At 35.5% G+C, this 20,538-nt stretch overlaps 1 protein-coding gene across 3 annotated transcripts in view; it reads right to left on the reverse strand.

Moving 5' to 3' along the window:
- The window catches only part of kcnt1a (potassium sodium-activated channel subfamily T member 1a), a 30,312-nt gene extending 18,210 nt beyond the window's left edge, over nucleotides 1-12,102 (reverse strand). The window contains exons 1-10 of one of the 3 annotated variants that reach the window (XM_065243738.2): nucleotides 11,806-12,102; nucleotides 7,049-7,128; nucleotides 6,852-6,954; nucleotides 6,674-6,715; nucleotides 6,545-6,593; nucleotides 4,464-4,523; nucleotides 4,307-4,381; nucleotides 4,148-4,231; nucleotides 3,963-4,057; nucleotides 83-266 (exon numbers count right to left, since the gene is read on the reverse strand). In XM_065243738.2, the coding sequence (XP_065099810.1) occupies nucleotides 83-266; nucleotides 3,963-4,057; nucleotides 4,148-4,231; nucleotides 4,307-4,381; nucleotides 4,464-4,523; nucleotides 6,545-6,593; nucleotides 6,674-6,715; nucleotides 6,852-6,954; nucleotides 7,049-7,128; nucleotides 11,806-11,894 (861 nt within the window). In that variant the 5' untranslated portion in view covers nucleotides 11,895-12,102. The remainder of the gene's footprint in view (nucleotides 1-82; nucleotides 267-3,962; nucleotides 4,058-4,147; nucleotides 4,232-4,306; nucleotides 4,382-4,463; nucleotides 4,524-6,544; nucleotides 6,594-6,673; nucleotides 6,716-6,851; nucleotides 6,955-7,048; nucleotides 7,129-11,805) is intronic. The other 2 variants (XM_065243736.2, XM_065243737.2) reach the window with 2 other exon arrangements.
- Nucleotides 12,103-20,538: the final 8,436 nt, after the last annotated feature.

The following is a 20,538-nucleotide window of genomic DNA, read 5'->3' on the forward strand; positions in this document are numbered from 1 at the left end:
CATTGCACTTTCAACTCATGTGGATGTTTTTTTTCATCCAGCCGCAGTCATTAATGAGTGTGAATGAGTGCTTTTCTCCCACCTGTAGAGGCAGCACAACCAGAGCTACACAGATCATCACAACCACCAGCAGTTGAGACGGCCAAATCTGTGGTGTGACATCACCAAAGCCCACCGTCGAGAAGGTCACGATGCAAAAATACAAAGCGTTAAAGAGCGACAGGCTCTTTTTACCGGCTCGTTCTAAATGTTGAATACCACACGTGCTGAAAGAGAATTTTTTTAAATTTTTTAAATTTCCGGATTATATTTGCAAAGCAATTCCCACATGTGACCCTGGACCACAAAACCAGTCATAAGTAGTACGGGTATATTTGTAGCAACAGCCAGCATTGTATGGGTCAAAATTATAGATTTTTCTTTTATGTTTAAAATCATTAAGATATTACGGGCCCTCTCATACACCCGGCACAATGCAGCACAATGTGCGATGCAAGTGTTTTTGCTAGTTTTAGCCCGACGCAGTTATCATTTTCACGTTGTTTAAATGCATTTTCGCCCATGGGTGTTCTGGTCTAAAAATGAGGTGTGATCAGGTGCATTGCTATTTTGAGGCAACTAAAATAGACTACACCATTGACCAGCTAAACCTGCTCTAAAGTCAATGGCGCAATATTGTTTTTGTTATTTAATGAGCGCATTAGTAATATGCGCCTATAAACGGGACGACAACACGGGTTTGCTTATCACACACATGGATGCACACAAACGTTTTTAAAAATGAAAAATTAAAGGATTAAAATGTTAAAGATTATTTTTGAGTCTCTAGGACATAAATGAGTGCGTTTACATGCACAGTCTTACGCCGATTATGCTTAATAAACTGATAACACGTGGGGTCATGTAAACGCGTAAAACGGTTTTCTTTAATCGGGGAAAGCCCATAAACGGCGTAAGCAAAAACCGATCGGCACAGGTAGTTTTTTGCTCATTACGCCGATTTCGCGTGGCATGTAAACACCTTAACCCGCTTTCTCACGGTTTTGTCCATGTGCGCATGTCTCCGCGTATGAAATATAAACGTCACACGCGGAAGTAAGCGCAAGGTAATGCATAAAAGTCTCCGCTCGACTAAAGCAGTTGGCAGAGAAACTGTGAAAATAAAAGCTCATGTTACATTTACAGGTTCTGCAGACACCAGAAGAGATACAACTGTACAGCTTAAGACAGATATGTCGTTGACTTTTTGATCGACTATTGTGTACTATAGGTGGTGACGTCACTGCCTGCGAGAAAACTGATAATTCTTCAAGTCCCATGTAAACGCAGTTGTCTGCATAGCCGGTTTATTGATTTGCATGTAAACGCATGAAAACAGTTTTCTATAATAAGCAGATTTTTAATAGTTATCCGCTTATTCTGTGCATGTAAACGCACTCTATGAGGACGGATTATGAGACGTTAGAAGGCGTAAAGAGCTGCTTCACCTGTAGCCTAGTAAGTAATAAATGTTTTGCTTTAAACAAATGCATCTTTTTTTAAATGTTTTTTAAATGCTACCCCACAACTTTATTGTATATGATGACTTTATACCTCTGGATATGATGAGATGAGAAATTTTTTTTAAGTAATTCTTTTCAAAACACACACGCTATGTCCGAGTGCTAAAACATTTCGGTTTTACACACATTTGTAAATTCTTTATCTCCTGTTTGTTACAAATAAATTATTTTAAGAGTACAAACATTTTCTTGCATATTTGTAAATTATTTTATGAGATTACACTGATCATGTAGGCCATCCATACATTTACAGCAATAAAAAGCCAGCTAATTTTACTTCCATGACTGAAAGAAAACAACTTTTAAAGGTTTTAATTAAAAAAAAAATACAATTTCAATACAAATAAAAACAACGCAAAATTTTTATATCAATTTTAAACTGGTGGTCTTTTAAACCGACATGGCACCAACGCAATTGGCTTTTAAAGGGGATGAGAGATAAGACTCTCATTGGTTTATTGCACGTTATGCCCAAAACACACCACTAACTCATTACAAGAATAGGAATAACCCTTTTAGACTATGCACTAGGCGCACAAACCATTTTTCCCATCGTTAAATTAGCAAAAGTGGATTTGGACACGGCCTTTTACACTGTGCATTGTGCACTTAAAGGTAGGGTAACACATTTAGAAAAATGCTAACGGTCAAATCACCATCCAAAGTCACGCCTCTTTCCAAACACATGAACACGCACAGATCAGACGGTCACGTCTCATGTCTCATTCACTAGTGAGAAAACTTTGCAGTACAAAGTCGAATAACACTTCCAAAATAACCAAACAACTGGTTTACATCAGAATTAGTTTAAGCACACGTTCGGTTGTGTAGATGTAGTAACTAACGTTATATCATTACGCTAATACGTAAACGAACACAAATTTCATAAGCAACACAATGTTTCATCAAAGTAGAATATCTGAATCCATCTCAGTACAAACATATCACGTACCTACCTTACCAAAATAAACAGTGCAACGACCCTTTCAGACCCTTTGCCTCCTGCAGCTGTTTGCATCTCGCGGTAAAGCAGTAAAGTTACCGATGTTAATTTGGGTTTTTGCTCTTGCTGATCCAGGCAGTTTTTGCTGTTGTTGTTATAAAAGATGCATTTAGTTTTGTTGCTCCTGTGTAGGTTGTCAATTCAGCAGAAAAGTTTGGTGTTCTCGCTGTTTACAGACAGAGCGCACGTGAACGCGCCGATGACGTATGGTATCTGCGTGGAGTCGCTGCGCAGTGGGCATTCAAATTACGCTTACGTATGAGGGACATAAAAGGAAACGTCCGTTCGGACCGAAATCTATGATTTGTTGAACATTTTTTGGTCCTACGCCTTTCACAGATGACATAAATTTCTACAGATACATTTAAACAACTTAACACAGTGATTGCTATCAGGATGTGAGGAGACTTTTAACCAGCATAACAAAAAATGTTTCAGGATCAAATCTGTTACCCTACCTTTAAGACAATACGCTTATATTGTTAAAATCGGGCCCCTAAGTAAAGATCATGCTCCATGAAGATATTTTGTAAATTTCCTACAGTAAATATATCAATGTATTTATCATTAGTAATATATGTTGCTGAGGACTTCATTTTGACTACTTTTAAGGCGATTTTCTCAATATTTCAATATTTTTTGCACCCTCAGATTCCAAAATTTTAAATAGTTGTATCTCGGCCAAATATGGTCATATCCTGACAAACCATACATCAATGGAAAGCTTATTTATTCAACTTTGGTGATATATAAAACTCACTAAAAAAACAATTACCCTTATGAATGGTTTTGTGGTCCAGGGTCAGTTTATAGATTTTGCGAAGATCCTTACGCCCCACTCAGACCACCAGCGACTAGCAATATCGCAGAGCGACGCGATCTCATTCATTTCAATGGAAGCTTAAGCAAAAGTGATGGGCGAGTCCAGCAAGGCGAGAAAGTTAATGAAAGTTAAACTTGTGATTTAAATAATGAGCGATTTTCAGGAGCGACTACCAATGGGAGCGAAGCTGCGGAGTTCACATCATCTTTTTCGCATCAGTTACTGGAGTGAACAATACTCATTTGTTTATGACAACCAGATTTAGAAATGCCTCATTGGCATCACACAGCGAGAAAGTCACTAGTGGTCTGAACGAGGCATTATGCTGCGTACACACCAAATGCAAAGCGTGGCATTGCCTGCTCTAGATTATTTGCGGCATTTAAGTTTGTGTGATGCAAATTTTCGCTTGAGTTGAATATTTTCAACTTGCGCAAAGACGTTCGTCCCACAAAATTTCATGTCTATTCGCATTTTTGCATTGACTTTGTATGTAATCTACTCACACAAATTGTTGAATTCACATTTGGTGTGTACGCTTATTAAATAGTAGAGACTGAAAGAGATTTCTTACCCAGTGAAAACAAGACATAAGAGAGTGCAGATGAGAATGAGGACTTGGTTAAACATGGCTGAATGAGTCCTCTGAATCGCCCTGTGTAGGTCATTCTGTCACACACACACACACACACACAAATATAGTCACTTTATAACTGGATAAATACTGATCTGGGTTTATTTTAAAATGTTTATACTCACTATCATACTTTCCAATGCACACTTTGCCAACCAGCAATTGAGGAACACCGGGATGAAGAGATTTCTTAGAGGAGGCCAGAAAATCTGACACATGAAGAATAAAGTCAAACTTCATAAACAGTAGTGATATGTTTGCAGTCTTCTGGACATCCACCTTACCGTTATGATGAAGGGAACAGTGTTCAACATCTCCAACAGGAAGGACACTTGGAATATCTGCTCCCAAATATTACCCTGAACAAACACACAGACGTTTCATTTATCTCAAAAGAGCTAAGACACGTCTTCAAAGGTTTTCTTAAACACACACAGTTACCTTATAGCTGAGGTATGTCAACAACATGGCCTCTATGAAACTGATGGACGCCACAATCACCTGAAAACATACATGAAATCAGATTAAAGAAAGGAGTATGGCTCATAGGGCATTCATGCATTTAGGCAATGCTTTTGTCTTAACCAACCAGGAAACAAACGCTCATTCACACTTGATGGCTAACCGTATACAGCAAGCAATTTCATGTTTAAAAGATGTCTAATAGCTGTCCAAACACAGCCCAGGGGCCTCATTTATAAAATGCTGTGTAGAAACCATCCTAAATTTGATCATTTCTCAAAAATGCATATATGTGATTCATAGAATGAACGTACACACAGAAACTGTGTGTACCCCTTTCTTTCAAATGATCTTGAATTTGTGCGCAATTTTATAAATGTGAACGTTGCTTTGGATTTTTGCATGGATTATCTAATCTGTGCGTACGCACGTTTTATAAATAAGGCCCAAGATGTCTAAGCTAAAACCAGGCAAAATTTTACGTCTAACTATAACCTAAAAATTAATGAAATAAAATAAATAAATAAAAGCAAACACCTTGTTATCGCTGTTGACTTTGCTTACATGATGGCAAAAAAGTAACTAAATTCAAGTTTTTTTTGGAAAAGGGTCACTCAAAGCCGGACTGCATTTCTTTTATTCCTTTATTTTCAACGATAACCCCTTGAGATGAACCATCTCATTTTCAAGAGGGTCCTTTACAGTACAAAGAAACCAACATCATAAATAGAAAATAATAATTAAAATAAATACAGCACAGGACTACAACAAACATTTATATATATATATATATATATATATATATATATATATATATATATATATATATATATATATATATATTAATATAGGGTCTATAGTTAACCTAGATGGTGAAATGAAAACTTTTGCCTGCTTTTACCCATGTGACTCGGTTTGAAAGCAATTTTTTAAACAAGGAAAAAGTTTGCTAATTTAGGAAACCAAATAATTAAGAAAATTGTGATATTTGTAATCCTGTAGCACAGTCTATCATTGTGTTAGCAGCACAAAGTTTGTGGGTTTGATTCCAAGAGAACACAAATACTGAAAAAATATGTATAGATTGAATGCACTGCAAATATAATGCCATGCAAATGATTGCAAATGATCGTTTTGCATAGTTTCCCACATGGAAAGAACCTATATGTGGATATATGTGCATATATGAAACCTATATGCAGCTTATATGCACATATATGCTGCATATATACAGCATATATGCGCATATATGAAACATATATGCAGCTAATATGCACATATATGCAGCACATATACAGCATATATGCACATATATAATAATATATATGCACATATATGAAACCTATATGCAGCTACTATGCACATATATGCTGCACATATACAGCATATATGCCCATATATGCTGCACATATACAGCATATATGCCCATATATGCTGCACATATACAGCATATATGCCCATATATGCTGCACATATACAGCATATATGCCCATATATGATAATATATATGCTGCATATATGCAAAATTGAGGTGCATATATGTGCATATACAGGCCATAAATTATGTGAATTATTAAATAAAGTTATGATGTCTGCACATTTAAAACATGATCTGTCTACCACATGTATAACAAAATGGTTTAATTTAACAGCTACTGTTCAGTGATATTTAACAGCGACAGTAGCGCAGATGGTAAAGTGAGTTGTCTAATGATCGGAAGGTTGGGTGTTCGAATCCCAGCAGTGGTGTGTGGGATTGCATTTTTTTTTGTAATCGGAAGGTTGGAGGTTTGAACCTTGCTCCTGCAGGTGCAGACTGTCATTGGTTGGACCTTTATTTATGTTTAATTTATTAGCAGCTACAGATTTTAATAATTTTACCAATATATAGGTTAACATATATGTGCATATATGTACATATATGTACATATAATATAGGAAAACGGCCAATTTTATATATGTCACATATATGTAAAACTTATATCAAAACCTATATTGAAACATATATGTTTATATATGTTTTTTCCATGTGGGTTTTGTTTAATTGTATTGTGACTCACCTGAATGGCCCACACTGGGACTTTTCTATCTACCCAGAATATCAGTTCCCTGTGAGGATGAGAGAGATCGGATCAGAAACCCTAAACTTTCATAAGTGTTAATAAACAGTGAATGATGTGATGTCTCACCAGTTGATGTCATTGGTCATTGTGGTGCCGTTACAGTCAATGCTGTAGAGAAGAAGAGAGGAGTTGTGACACCTGAATCTAAAATCTTCACTGCCTTATGAAAAATGATTCACTAACTTTCTTTAAAACACATTTAATTGGAAATGTTTAATATCGTCCTTAACACACAATTACTGACCATGTATTGCGGAGTTGACCCGGATTGTCCGTCATTACTCGAATGATGTAGAGGACGCATGTCAGAAGCTTCAGACAAAAGTTAAATATTCGAATCCTTAAACCTGCATCACAGAGGAATCAAGTTCACAGATGAGCACATTAAGAAGTCATAAATTGACATATAGGGAATGGGTTAAAAATTGAGAGTTGACTTACTGGATCTTTGGTTTTTAATGAAGAAAAGTTTGAGTCTTTCTTTAAATGTGTTTTCATCCACATAAAACTCCACATGAACCCTAAAAAACATAACTCACACATATAACAATAAACATATATACTGTTTGGCAAGTTGTCCAAAGGTTTAGTGAACTTTAAAACTGCAAAAGTGCATCATTGAATTAAACAAAAATGATTTAAATGGATGGCATACAATCAGACAGTAACCTGAGAAACTTTTTTGTGAATTTTTTTGTCTGATTTTCTTTTAAAGGGGTGGGGGGGTTATTTTTATTTCATGCATTCAGTTAAAGAGTTGTAATCCTCAAGTTAAACAAATGCAAAGTGTCAAACTCACGCCTCCTCTTTCTTACAAGTTTCTGAAAGTTTGTTTTTAACATGGGTACCCGTTGCGTATCAGTAACCCCATATTTCTTTTTTGGGCACTTCCCCCAGAAAAGCACGCCCACATGTCAATCAAAGTCAGGATGCTCATCATAAGCTTTGTTCCTTCCAGTAAAAGTCAAAGGCATCACTGCACGCGACAACTTTGTTTTATATCAAGACTTAACAATGGCACAAAAGAAGAAGAAGTTTGTTTTTGTATGTAAGGAGAAGAAAGCCTTGTTCAGCTTTTCCAGTAAACCAGCCTTATGGAAACAATGGTTGTAGTTTATCAAGGGTAGCAGCAAAGTTTTGCGGGTGTGTTTGTTTAACGCTGGATTTTGTTGAAATGGGGTGATCCCAACCAGGTCACACTGCAAAAAATGATTTTCAGGAAAAAAATTCTTAGTATTTTTTGCTTGTTTTCAGTAAAAAATATCTAAAAATTCTTAAATTAAGATGCCTTTTCTTGATGAGCAAAACAACCCAAGAAAATAAGTCTAGTTTTAAGACCAAAAATATCAAATTCAGGTGATTTTGTGCATAAACCAGACAAAGTCTTTCTTTAATTTTTCTTGAATTTAGTGTATAAGAAAAAATTTCAAGATTTTTTGCTTACCCCATTGGCAGATTTTTTTACTTGTTTTATGCACAAAATCACTTAAATCTTATATTTTTGGTCTAAAAACTAAAATAATTTTCTTGTGTTGTTTTGCTCATCAAGAAAAAGCATCTTAATTTAAGAATTTTTAGATATTGTTACTGAAAACAAGACAAAAATACTAAGAATTTTTTTTCTTGAAAATAATTTTTTTGCAGTGCACGAGTTGCAGGCGGTAAGTAAAACTGCATCAAATGTTTGTGTTTTGTTGGCAATCAGCACATAAGTGCATACAGTATAATGTAAACGACACGAACATGTAGTGAATCATAAGGTAGCCAGAGATAGTGGAATAATGTTTTGTGTGTGTTGCTTGCTCATGATTCGCTCCTACCGCTGGACGCCTCTAGGATCTCGTGCTTTTCCAGAAATAATCGCTAAAGATGACTTTTCTATAAATCTAATAAAACTAAAGACTCTTCTGAGATACAAAAGATGTAATATTAATCTATAGGTACTTAAGATTAGCATGAGATGAGCAGAAACAGCCTGTGTTATGGGAGCTTTAAACAGATCCTATGTAATGTGAAATGAATAAACCTTCAGCATGCATTTGTTTAAAGTGTCTATCTATCTTTGGGGTGAATAGTTTTAAAAGCGGAAGAAAAACATGTAGAAACCACTGCATAAAATTACATCCTAACACAAACCCCGAATCTAACCCTAACCCCAAGCAACAATGATTTAAAAATAGAAAAAAACTATGAGAAAAAAAAATAAAAGTAAAGATAAAGAAAGTCGTGCCACAGACACGAAAAACTATTTATAGAAAGCTAATTTTTCTTAAATTTAGTGTTTCAGAAAAATGTTCAAGATTTTTTTGCTTACCCCATTGGCAGATTTTTTTACTTGTTTTATGCACAAAATCACTTAAATTTTATATTTTTGGTCTAAAAACTAAAAAAAAATTCTTGGGTTGTTTTGCTCATCAAGAAAAAGCATCTTAATTTAAGAATTTTTAGATATTTTTACTGAAAACAAGACAAAAATACTAAGATTTTTTTTCTTGAAAATAATTTTTTTGCAGTGCACGAGTCGCAGGCGGAAGTAAAACTGCATCAAATGTTTGTGTTTTGTTGGCAATCAGCACATAAGTGCATACAGTATAATGTAAACGACACGAACATGTAGTGAATCATAAGGTAGCCAGAGATAGTGAAATAATGTTTTGTGTATGTTGCTTGCTCATGATTCGCTTCTACTGCTAAACGCCTCTTCGCTAAAGATGACTTTTCTATAAATCTAATAAAACTAAAGACTCTTCTGAGATACAAAGGATGTAATATTACTCTATAGGTACTTAAGATTAGCATGAGATGAGCAGAAACAGCCTGTGTTATGGGAGCTTTAAACAGATCCTATGTAATGTGAAATGAATAAACCTTCAGCATGCATTTGTTTAAAGTGTTTATCTATCTTTGGGGTGCACTGTACAGTACTGACTTTCCACATCACAGCAAATCACACAACACTGCACAGCGTCATAATATAATCAGAGAGAAAGAGAGGGGAGAGCACATGAGAAATAACTGTTAATCTTATTCATTTAATCATGAAAACTCAAGCAGAAGAACCCACCATGAGCTAAAGCACTTCTGCATTACAAATCCAGAGCTCTGTGTGTATACCTTACATAATGCCATCATTACTGTTTCTGCGTATGTACCATTAACTGCATGTTTGTGTTGTCTGGTGGGCTATGAAACTGCAAACACAGAAACTTTTATTCTCTGTCCAGCATTATGTTGACTCTGTTTACACAGTTCAGCATTAAAAGCATTTCCCAATGTTACAATGCAAGACGGCTCCACTCGACATGTAATAATTCTGTCAGTTCCCATGGAGACCACAGGAGTGGTGCTTTTATTTGCCGTCATAAAGTAACACAGTGGCCATGTGCACAAAAAAACTGTGTATGCGTTTAATCGTCATTTTGTGGATGACACTATATAGCACAGTTTAAGTACTGTCTGGTCAAAAAATGGTCCTGAGATGTCACTGGGGCAGTAGCTTTTCAGAAAGTACATCTAAAGAGTTCATAAAGTACCTCCTCAAGGTTCATTTTGATACCAAATGTATACATATCTGCACCTTAATGTTATATATTAGGACTTTTTAAATGGTACTGCCCCATTGACAACTTGGGACTATTCTTTGACAGTTTATAAAAGTAAACTTTACCCATGGTTGGGTAAACTATGGACAAACCCAATGTTCAAATTGATGGGGGGCTGGGGTGGTCCCAGACCTCCTATTAGCATTGAGGGACTTCCTATAAAGCACAAAAATATAAATTTGGAAGGTCCCGTTTTATTAAAATACTACATGAATTAAAAATTATTGTACTGTGCTGCCATAATGCAATACCGTTCATTATTTGTCCCAATAAACTAATCCAAAAGATTTCTGTCTGGAATAAATGTAAACTTTCAAGTGTGCCTGCTGTTTTCTGGCGGAATTGACAGATTGTTAGATTTAGGATTGGGTTAGGGACTTTAAAAAAAGTTATTTTTAAACACAGAAATTTGTGTTATAGTCACAAAATATTTGATTAATGTATTCATGTTATTGACTCGATTTTCTTCAGTTTTTTTGTGCCACTGAAGCACGAATGTTTTTTTCGTGTCACGCAGCACAAATTTCTATAAACAGTTGTTCGTGTCTGTGGTATGACTTTTTTATCGTTTCATTTTATATTTTGTTCTCTCATTGTTTTTTACCATTGTCACTTGGGATTTGGGTTAGAATCACTTTCTAACCCAAACCCCAACCCCAAACGAGAATAGTTTTAAAAGCGGAAGAAAAACATGTAGAAACCACTGCATAAAATTACATCCTAACACAAACCCCGAATCTAACCCTAACCCCAAGCAACAATGATTTAAAAATAGAAAAAAACTATGAGAAAAAAAATAAAAGTAAAGATAAAGAAAGTCGTGCCACAGACACGAAAAACTATTAATAGAAATTCGTGCTCCAGTGTGACACGAAAAAATTAATCAAATATTTCGTGACTATAACACAAATTGTCGTAAGATAGGGTAGCAACTTATTTCACACTGATTTGAGGGGTAAAAATGGTTTGAGTTAAGAGTAATTTGGGGTATCTTTGATTAAAATGTTGATCCAGCACAAATAAAAAATGTTGATCCAGGATCACGTCTTATTTTATGAAATCACACCGACCCTGGCCTATAATGACGGGGGGCTTGGCTGGGGAGGGGCTTAGCTAGGGGACCCCCATAATCTTTGACATAATTCGAACACTGGACAATCCAATGGTAAATTAACCAATGCTGAGTTTCCACCAAATGGTGGGTTTGTTCATATTTTATCCAAACTTTGTTCAAAAACACCCGACTGTCAAAAGCGAGAGCAAACTTTCAGCTTTGCTTGCAGTTTGTTTAACAGTCCTGTGGCATGAACACAAAATATACCCTGTAGTATCTTAGTCAATAAGAGGTCACTTATAATAATTATACAAAAATGTTGCTTAAAATCATTGCACATAAGGTATGGCATGCCTCGATGCATGAAATGTGTCAACTTACAACAATCTCTGTAAAGTAAAGGTATATGATAATTATTTAAGAGGTGGAAACAAATAAAACACATTAAAGTGCATCACTGCATCTTCAATTTTAGAAACCCAATACAATAGTCCTGCTTACGGAAAAATCAAAAAATGACTAATTTAGATCTGGTATCCTACCTCTGCCCAGCATCGCTACCAAAAGAGTCCAGCCTCCAGTTGACCAAAGCGGGGTTAACCCAAGACGGCACTGCATTCTTCTGCTCCATAATGAAGAAAACCAAAAGTGTTTCTAGACGAGGATATGTGGAGGTCTGGGCTGAGTGGATTGTTATTGAAGTACATCATCTACAGAGGCAAGGTTGAAATAGACCTGCCCACACAATCCTGACTGCAGACGCGCAATCGTGTGGTTCACTGGCAGAGTTATGCTGTGTGTCTCTCCCTCTGTTCTGTGTGCATGCGTGCGCATTAGACTCTCAGTATACTTTGTTACATTACTAGTATTTCTATATAAAAAAATGTAGCATAAGGGCCGGGCGTGGCTTTAGGTTGGTGCTACAAAAAGTGTGCGATTTAAAGCACACATAAGCTTATGAAACATAAATGTCACTGCGCACCCATTATATAGTTCATAATGGTTGCCATAGAAACATGCCTAAAGCCCTATAAAATAAAGAGGGATGTTGTTGATCTTTGTAACGGTTCGTGAAGTCACCCAGAAAGTAACATGCAAGATGCATGGAGGGTTTTATAATGACTACTGAAGATACAAATGAAAAATATTTAAAATATAAATGTATATATATTTATGAGCAATTTTTAACCCACGCTTTTTTCTTTACCTATCTGCAATTCCCAGCCTCCTGTTCTCGAGTAATTAGAGATAATAACCTGCGTAAGAGGCTATTTCTGTCCAGGGAGATGCATGTGCCCACATACACACAAACTGAATGAGACAGAATTTAACAATCAAGGTATGTTAGTTTATATAACTTGAGGTAAATGCAAAGCTTAAGTTATAAACTATTTTTTTGTAGTAAATGTGAATGACGCTTGCAGATGATAATGCTGTGCAGTATAAAGTGTTTTTAATGCATTGCTTGCTAGGGTGTTTTGGGATGTTGCTAGATGGTTGCTTTAAAGTCATTACATCAAAGTCTGATGGTTAAGAAAAGTACAGGACCCATACCCTTAATTACTAAAATGATCAAATGTTTCAGTCCTTGGCACAGAGAATGACAACATTACGCCAAAATTAAATACGTTCTTTAGAAAAAATCTTATATATGCTTCTTATAGAGTATCCATCCATTGTTCTGCAATGTGTCAAGCATGCTCTCAAACTTTTTTCATGAGGTTCTGGCCCTTGATTAGAAAACTCTGAAGTTATACACAGTCACTATATATACCTGTCATCATTCTGAAGTGTCTGGTCTCCTAGCAACAAGTCCTGGAAGCGGAATCGAGTTTGAAGCGAGGGGACCACAGATGCAGATCCAGCGATCATCTCGAGGTCCTGCACATTCACAAGCACCCCTCTGCCCCCGCGACTGGAGCCACATCTCCTCGGACTAACAGCGAGAGGAATGAGAACAGAAATAGATATAAAAGAGTTTTTGTGATTCAGACTTTAAAAGAGCAAGCTTTAGTTGAAACTTATGGAGGGAAGAAAAGTAAATAGGGGAAGAAAGATAACTGAAGAAAGTCTTTTCTCTTTGTCTTTCTCAATGGATCTCACTGTATCCTTCAAGCCTAGTTTTTGCTATACAGCAAAAAATATATGTTTCCTGGCCAAAATATAAAAGTACGTATAAAATATAAAATTATAAATACATTTTTGCAGTTGAAAATATATTTAATTTGAATCTTCTCAAAACTGTTATGTTTACAGGTTTTAACATACAAAGTTTTTCTTCCAATGTGATGTGAATATAAATGCTTTAAAAATATTTCAAAATATACAAAAATTTCCAAAAATATATTGGTGAAAAATACATTTTGTAAACATATTTCGAAATATATTTCAGCACATATATAAATTTGTTGTATATTTTGAAATTATATGAAAAAATTATATTTGAAAATATATTTTTTTGTCGTATGGGCCCCATTCACAATTTCTACCATCCAAAAATTTCTAGTAAAAAAATGTGTATTTGCTATAAAAAAACGAACCAGCAGGCATATGACCGATCTTCAACGTTGAAATTTGGTTGAAATAAGGTCAGTTGTTTGTTCAATGTTGAAACAACGATGCAACAACGGTGAATGGTAAACGGTTAAAATAAAGCAATAAACCCCCAAGAAGCAGTGGGTTACCAGTGCATTTTATAACAGCTAAGGGGCGTTGTTAGGCCAGTGACACACTGGATGCGTGGCTTATCTGTTGCATGTCAGTTGCGTGGCGGCTGCGTCGCGTTTTCTGTGTCTGTACATACCAGAAGCATGCCTGACTCGGCGCGGACGCGCTGCTGTTGCTATAGGTGACATATATTTTGGCTGGAAACGCTTCCAAGACGCTTGCGTGTGGCGTGAAAAATAGGCGTCGGTTCTATTTCTAGCAAGCACACGTTTTCCGCGCGGCTCAAGCCGCGCCTGAGACGCGCGTCTCCTGCAGGCAGTCTGCAAGCTCTAACCTGTTAACATGGAAGCCGAATTAAAAACGGACACGCCACGCAGCTGAGATGCTTACGCCACGCATCCAGTGTGTCACCGGCCTTAGGCACAATGCGAAGCGGAGTGCCTAAAACCCCCTTAGCTGTTATAAAATGCACTGTAACCCCACTGCTTCGATGAGGTTTATTGCGTTTATAAAACGGTTACTTCATATGCATAACGTTAGATGGATTTTATAAAATAAAACACAAATAAGTTGTAATTATATTAGTAAAAATATTACTCTTCCGCCAAACAAAGTAGTTCCTCAGAATCAAGTGTGACTGAAACAGAGCGCAGTTCCCAACCAACAAAGATGCAGCAAAGACACAATGAAAATATGATTTAGGACTGTGGTGTTTATTTTATAAATCACCATTCATCTAATTTATACATTAACATTTATATTGTGCAACTGTTGAAGTGATGATCAAATATGCTTGGAAGCATGCTGAACTCTTTCCCCGTCAGCGTTTTTTTAAAGTTGCCACCCAGTTTTAGTTTTATGCCTTGCAGAAAAATTATCTTCTTTAAATAAACATAAAATATCAAATGAAAGAACAGAAAGAACGCTTTCAAACAAACAAAAAAAAAAACGTTTAATCATAGCTTCATTTGTTCTCTTATCACCTCTCAAATTTTTTAGCTAAAGAGATAATTCCATTTTTGTGAAGAACTTTTGTAAGAGATCAGATTCAAAGCCATCAAAACTTACACGCTGTGTTTTCAGTGTTGAGTGAATGCGTCAGTGTTTAAGTTGGGTTAGATCGCCACCCAGTGGATAATAGCGGACGTATGAACTTGAGTTATAAACTCCTCAGACAACCTTTTCTCTTTATCGACAAGATGACTCAACAATATTTATTGACAGTTATCTGGATATCGCCATTAATTGTGCAATTTTAGACAAATTAAAAGACACTGTTGTTTATTTTCATAAATCAGTACGCAGCAACAGTGGCGCAGTGATACTTATGTAATGTGGTCTGAACCGTGAGGTTACCGGTGTATTTTATCACGGCTTAGAACGCGTTTCAACCAATCAGAATGAAGAACCAGAACTGCCCCGTTTTATAAAAGGTTAATAAAATGCTTAAAAATCAAAGTTGAAATTTGATCGAAATAATTTCAGTTGTTGTTCAACGTTGAATAAATTTGCAAAATCAAAAGGTAATTCAACGTTGATTCAACCTTGTCCTTGATGTTGATTCAACGGTGAATCAACGTTTAACAGCCTGCTGGGATGAAACATCTAATATTTTGATATATAACCTGTTTACGTTTACCATAAAATACTTTTAAGTCATCTTGAAGCCTTCTAGTGGCCTAGACTCCTGATTGTTTGTCTGTCTATAATTTAGTTTAATCCATTATCAACCTTTATTACTAATTTAATCGCTGAAGAGACGTGCGCGCGTACCTTACCTCAGGTGCGTGCTCCCGTCGTCGTATTCAAACGTGTGGTTTGTGTAGCAAGCGCCGCACATCTTTTCACCCGAAAACGTCACAGCTACGACGTCCTCTTCACGCGCTAAAACTTCAGGCATCACTCAAAGCTCAATCCTTAAATCATTCAAATATCCAACCTGTACTCCTGATGTAAAAATATAATATCCAAAAATCAAAAAACAAGATGACTACATCAAAATATAAAAAAAACTCTTTACTGAATTAATCTTTATTTAGATGTTTTAGAAAGTTTTAAACGAAACCTGTGGCGCATTAAAGTCTGTCAAGTCTTCTACAGCAGATAACATTAAAGTGGTGGCATTTAAATGATCGGTCACGTCTGGAGAGCCTTGAACAGTTTCTAAAATGTGAATTACCTGTAAAAATATATCAAGTGTCTCTTTAGTAACCAAGGCTTCATCTATTCACTGTAACATAGCAACAGAGTTTCAAGGATCTTACATCTGAGTAAAGGCAGACCTGATGTTCACCTGTACTTATTCTGTACAAGCAAATAACATTATGGGTCAGTTTCCTGGACAGGGTTAAGGGTAATCCAGGACTAGACCTAAATTATTTTAACAAACATACTTTAAAAAAAAAAAATACTGGTGTGCATGTTGAGACAAAACAATGGCACTGAAATATGTTTATGAACTTTCACTTTTGCCAATTTTACTTAATTCTTTCATGATGTGATAACTTAAAAAAATCATTTAAATGTGAACCTAATTTAATCTAGTTCATTCAATAAAAAAGTGTGTCTTGTCAGCTTAAAAATTATTTGTTCAGCCAACATAACAATGTTGCATAAAACAGATTAATAAAACCAATACAGACTTGCATCTCATTGGCTAAGGATTTGGCAATGTTATGGGTAATTGTTGTTTTGGCACCATCTTGAAGAAGTGTAGCACCATTATGTGAGTAATAAGTTGCCAAGTATGAGTCAATAAACTTGTTCTGATATATTTTAGAACGAATGTAACATTACTATTAGCACCATGTTTTTAACCATAGTAACACCATGGTTAATTATTGTAAGGAATGGGGTCATTATGATTATTTTGCTGTTCCCAATGATGTCGGAGACCCCCCCAAAATTGTAAATGTCAAAAATCTACAATATCGACCTGTACAACTATGGCAACACTATGAGTGATTTTATAAGGTGTCATGCTAGAACTTTCACATTTGTTTTTCTCAGCTCACATTTGATCTCACATTTCTGTGAGATCTTGCGTCACTACAGTCATCAGGTGTGTTGTCTTGCAAGGATTATGTTGTTAAAAATCAATTCACACCATCCTGTTTGAAAATTGTCCAGTGTGTCCTAAAATCCATCGTTTGTCTAAATCGCCAGCATATATTTACACAAAACTAGTTTTTAGGATATATGCGTGTGCATAAAAAAAAATTGTAGTCGTGTTTGCAGGTTTAATTGGTCGGAAATATGTTTTATTGTGATTTTAGCATGTGATATTGAAAAATCCATTTTCATTGAAAATACAACAGACACACCAAGACCTACAACTTGAATTCACAGACACACACATGCAGTTATGACTCATATATGTGGGTGTAAAATGAAATAGCCTTGACTCTGTCTGCTTTCAGTAGACCAATATAGACTCTGTCTTCATATTTTCTTACTCTTTATACCTTTTGTTTACCACGCTCTTATTCTTTTCATTTGTTTCTGCACAATTCCCAGTAGTATGAGATGTAAATGCTGTGTTTGAGAAGGACAGTTCTTCAGGAATGGAGGTTATATGTCAGGGGTCAGAGTTGAAAGTACGCCTGTCACTTCTGCAAATGTCATTACCGCTTATCGGCAAACATAGCAGCTCATCTGACCACACGTCTGACCACACGTCTGCAGTGTGCACCAAAACCTGTCTACACACACACGCACACGCACGCACACACACACGCACGCACGCACGCACGCATCAAAATGTCCCCACAAGGTCACAAAAACACTGGTATGCCTATCTTTATAGGGACAATTGGTCCCCACAACGTGATAATTACCAGGTACACACACACACACACGCACACACACACACACACACACACACACACACACACACACACACACACACACACACAGCAAAGCATAAAAGAGCTAATTGCAATGACAACTGCAACAAATCCAAACACACAATCTCCCTAAAAAGCCAATCTCACCGCCTGTCAAACCAGTCACCAATTCACCAATCGTTTTGCATAGTTAATAATGAGATCATTGCCCTGGCAACTGGTTTTGTTACCATGACAACCAAGAGCACAAATATCTTTACAACCAGTTAAAACTCAACTCATCAATGAGAAATACAGAGAAAACTAGGAAACAAATGTTTTCATGACAGGCCCAAGCCAAAGACTATTTTGGATGAATAAAGACCCTCTGTAGTCGCATTAGGCGCTTGAGAACCTGTGTGCATGTGCAGTACCTGAAACAACGTCAAAGAAATATGCTAGCTCAAGCTTAAGAAACAAACGTTGTGGAACAGTTGATGTCATTTAATTGTGATTGTGAAAATTAGCTGTAATTATGCAGCTAGTTGCCAGTAACTTACTGAAGAAGATAAAGACTGAAAATGTTTCATTTTCATTTAACTTTGAACAAACTGTTGCCAGTAAATAACATAAATGTAAAATCTCCAGTAAGTTACTGGCAGCTAGTTGCCAGTAATACCCATTAATACTGTAATTTCTACATTTTTTTTTACAGTGTATCGATCTTTCCCCATTCAAGTATATAGGACTTTAGTCTTGCATGATTAACGCAATGTCTAGTGTCTAGTGTTGCGACTTTCCTTCAGTATCCTCTTCATTATATCAGTAGATCTAAAGGTGAATATACTGTGAAAGTGAAAACTTGGCTCAGCTTATAAAAGTACATCAATTGGTAACACCTAAAAAATTTTAAGTTTGGTTAAATGTAAGTTTGTTTCAACTTACATGTTTAAAGGAACAGTGTGTAAGAAATTTATATCAATTAATCATAAAATGGCCCTGATATGTCACTAGACATTAAGAAATCATTTTCATTTTAAATACTAGACAACAGGGCAGGATTTTGTCATTTAAAAAGTGGAGTTACAGCCCTCAACTGATGTTTATGTTGTCATGTTGTGTATTGGCCACCAGTTGTGTGATTGCAGTACCAGTTTTGGCCACAATCCTACATACTGTTCCTTTAAGGGAAATAAATAATTTTGAAATAAATTTAAAATAAATTTCTATAAAATTGAATTAAAACATTTTTAAGTTGTATATGTGCTTATACTGGTTTAGCCAATCCCCATTTCATGAACAAGTAAACTCCACCCAGTGATTAACATATAATTTGCAAGTTGAAAATAAAAACGAAAATGAAAAAGAAAACCAATAAGCAAAAAAAAAACAACTTTGTATTTTAATTTTGTCACTATTATTGGGCATGAATAAAAATCCTTGTATTTACAGATTTATTTTCAAGTTTGACTTTTAATATTGACAGTCTTGCCTTAAGATTGTATTAAAAAAAGAAAAGTCAAATCATCAATTGCATTTTATTTTCAATTTTTTAGGAAAGATGCATTATCAACTTGAAAATGATATCATTTAATTTAATGTTTCACATTTAGGATTTTTATTTTATCATTGAATTAATTTTTTTTAAATTGGCAGAAAAACTTCCATACTAATAGCATAAAGACAGTGAGCAAATTCTAGTGATTCACAGTAAAAAGTGAAAAGTTGGATCAACTTAAAAATTACTTCATGTGGTAACACAAGTTATTTCAACTTAAATTTTTTATTAAAAGTGTTTTTTACTTGAACATGTCGGTTGAAACAACTTAATTTTTTAGGTGTTACCAATTAACATATTTTTAAGTTGATCTAACTTTTACTTTTTACAGTGTACCAATTTTTTATTTTAAAATAAACCAATAACATTAAAGAAATAATGTAGGTAGCAGGACTGAACATTAAGATTGACATTCACAGCATCAATATCATAAAATATATAGAAAATAAAATTAGAAAAGTTACTTTTGATCTTCACATGGCCTTCAGGAGATCCAGATAATGTCACTTCCCCTTGAAAATGTGGCTTGTGGGATATTCCTAGATTTTCAGAGGTGGGAACGTGATGGGAAACAAGTCTGAGTGAAATCTTAAAGACATGACTAAAATTTGAATTTCATCTAAAATATTATGACTTTATCAGTGGTAAAAAAATATTTAAAGCAAAGATGGGATATGGACCCACACAAAAATGCAAAAAAATTAAGATAAATAAAGATGCTTTATATTTAAAGGTAAAGTATAGCGATAGAGAGCAGGGACAGATAAAATGCTGTTTTTCAGTGTTGTTTGGATATAGTTTTTAATGTAGTTTAAATGATATGGTTTAAATGTGGTGTTAGATTAACATGCAGGACACTTTGCTTAACAATAAAATGTATTTTAAAGTTTTCTTGCATTTCTATATAATGTTCTGGAGACAGAAATGGCACCGATTTGGTGAAATGGCCCTCAAACATTTTATACGAGCAGAATAAGAGCCTGTGTTTTCAATTTCTCTTGTGTAATATATCCTAAGATCATGAATTATTACTGTATAGGTGAAGCTGGTGGAGACAGAGCTGTTTTATATTACCTTTACCTGCTCGGTGTCATCTTTCAGTTGATCAGCATGCACAGTAGTCCACACACCTGCGTTAAATGATAGAAAACAGAACCAGACAAGCACCTTTCATTTACAGAGTACGACAAAATTTATGTAGAGAAAGAAACATCCTAAGAGACATC

This window comes from Paramisgurnus dabryanus, chromosome 18 (genome assembly GCF_030506205.2).
Source record: "Paramisgurnus dabryanus chromosome 18, PD_genome_1.1, whole genome shotgun sequence".
NCBI classification, from domain to species: Eukaryota; Metazoa; Chordata; class Actinopteri; order Cypriniformes; family Cobitidae; genus Paramisgurnus; species Paramisgurnus dabryanus.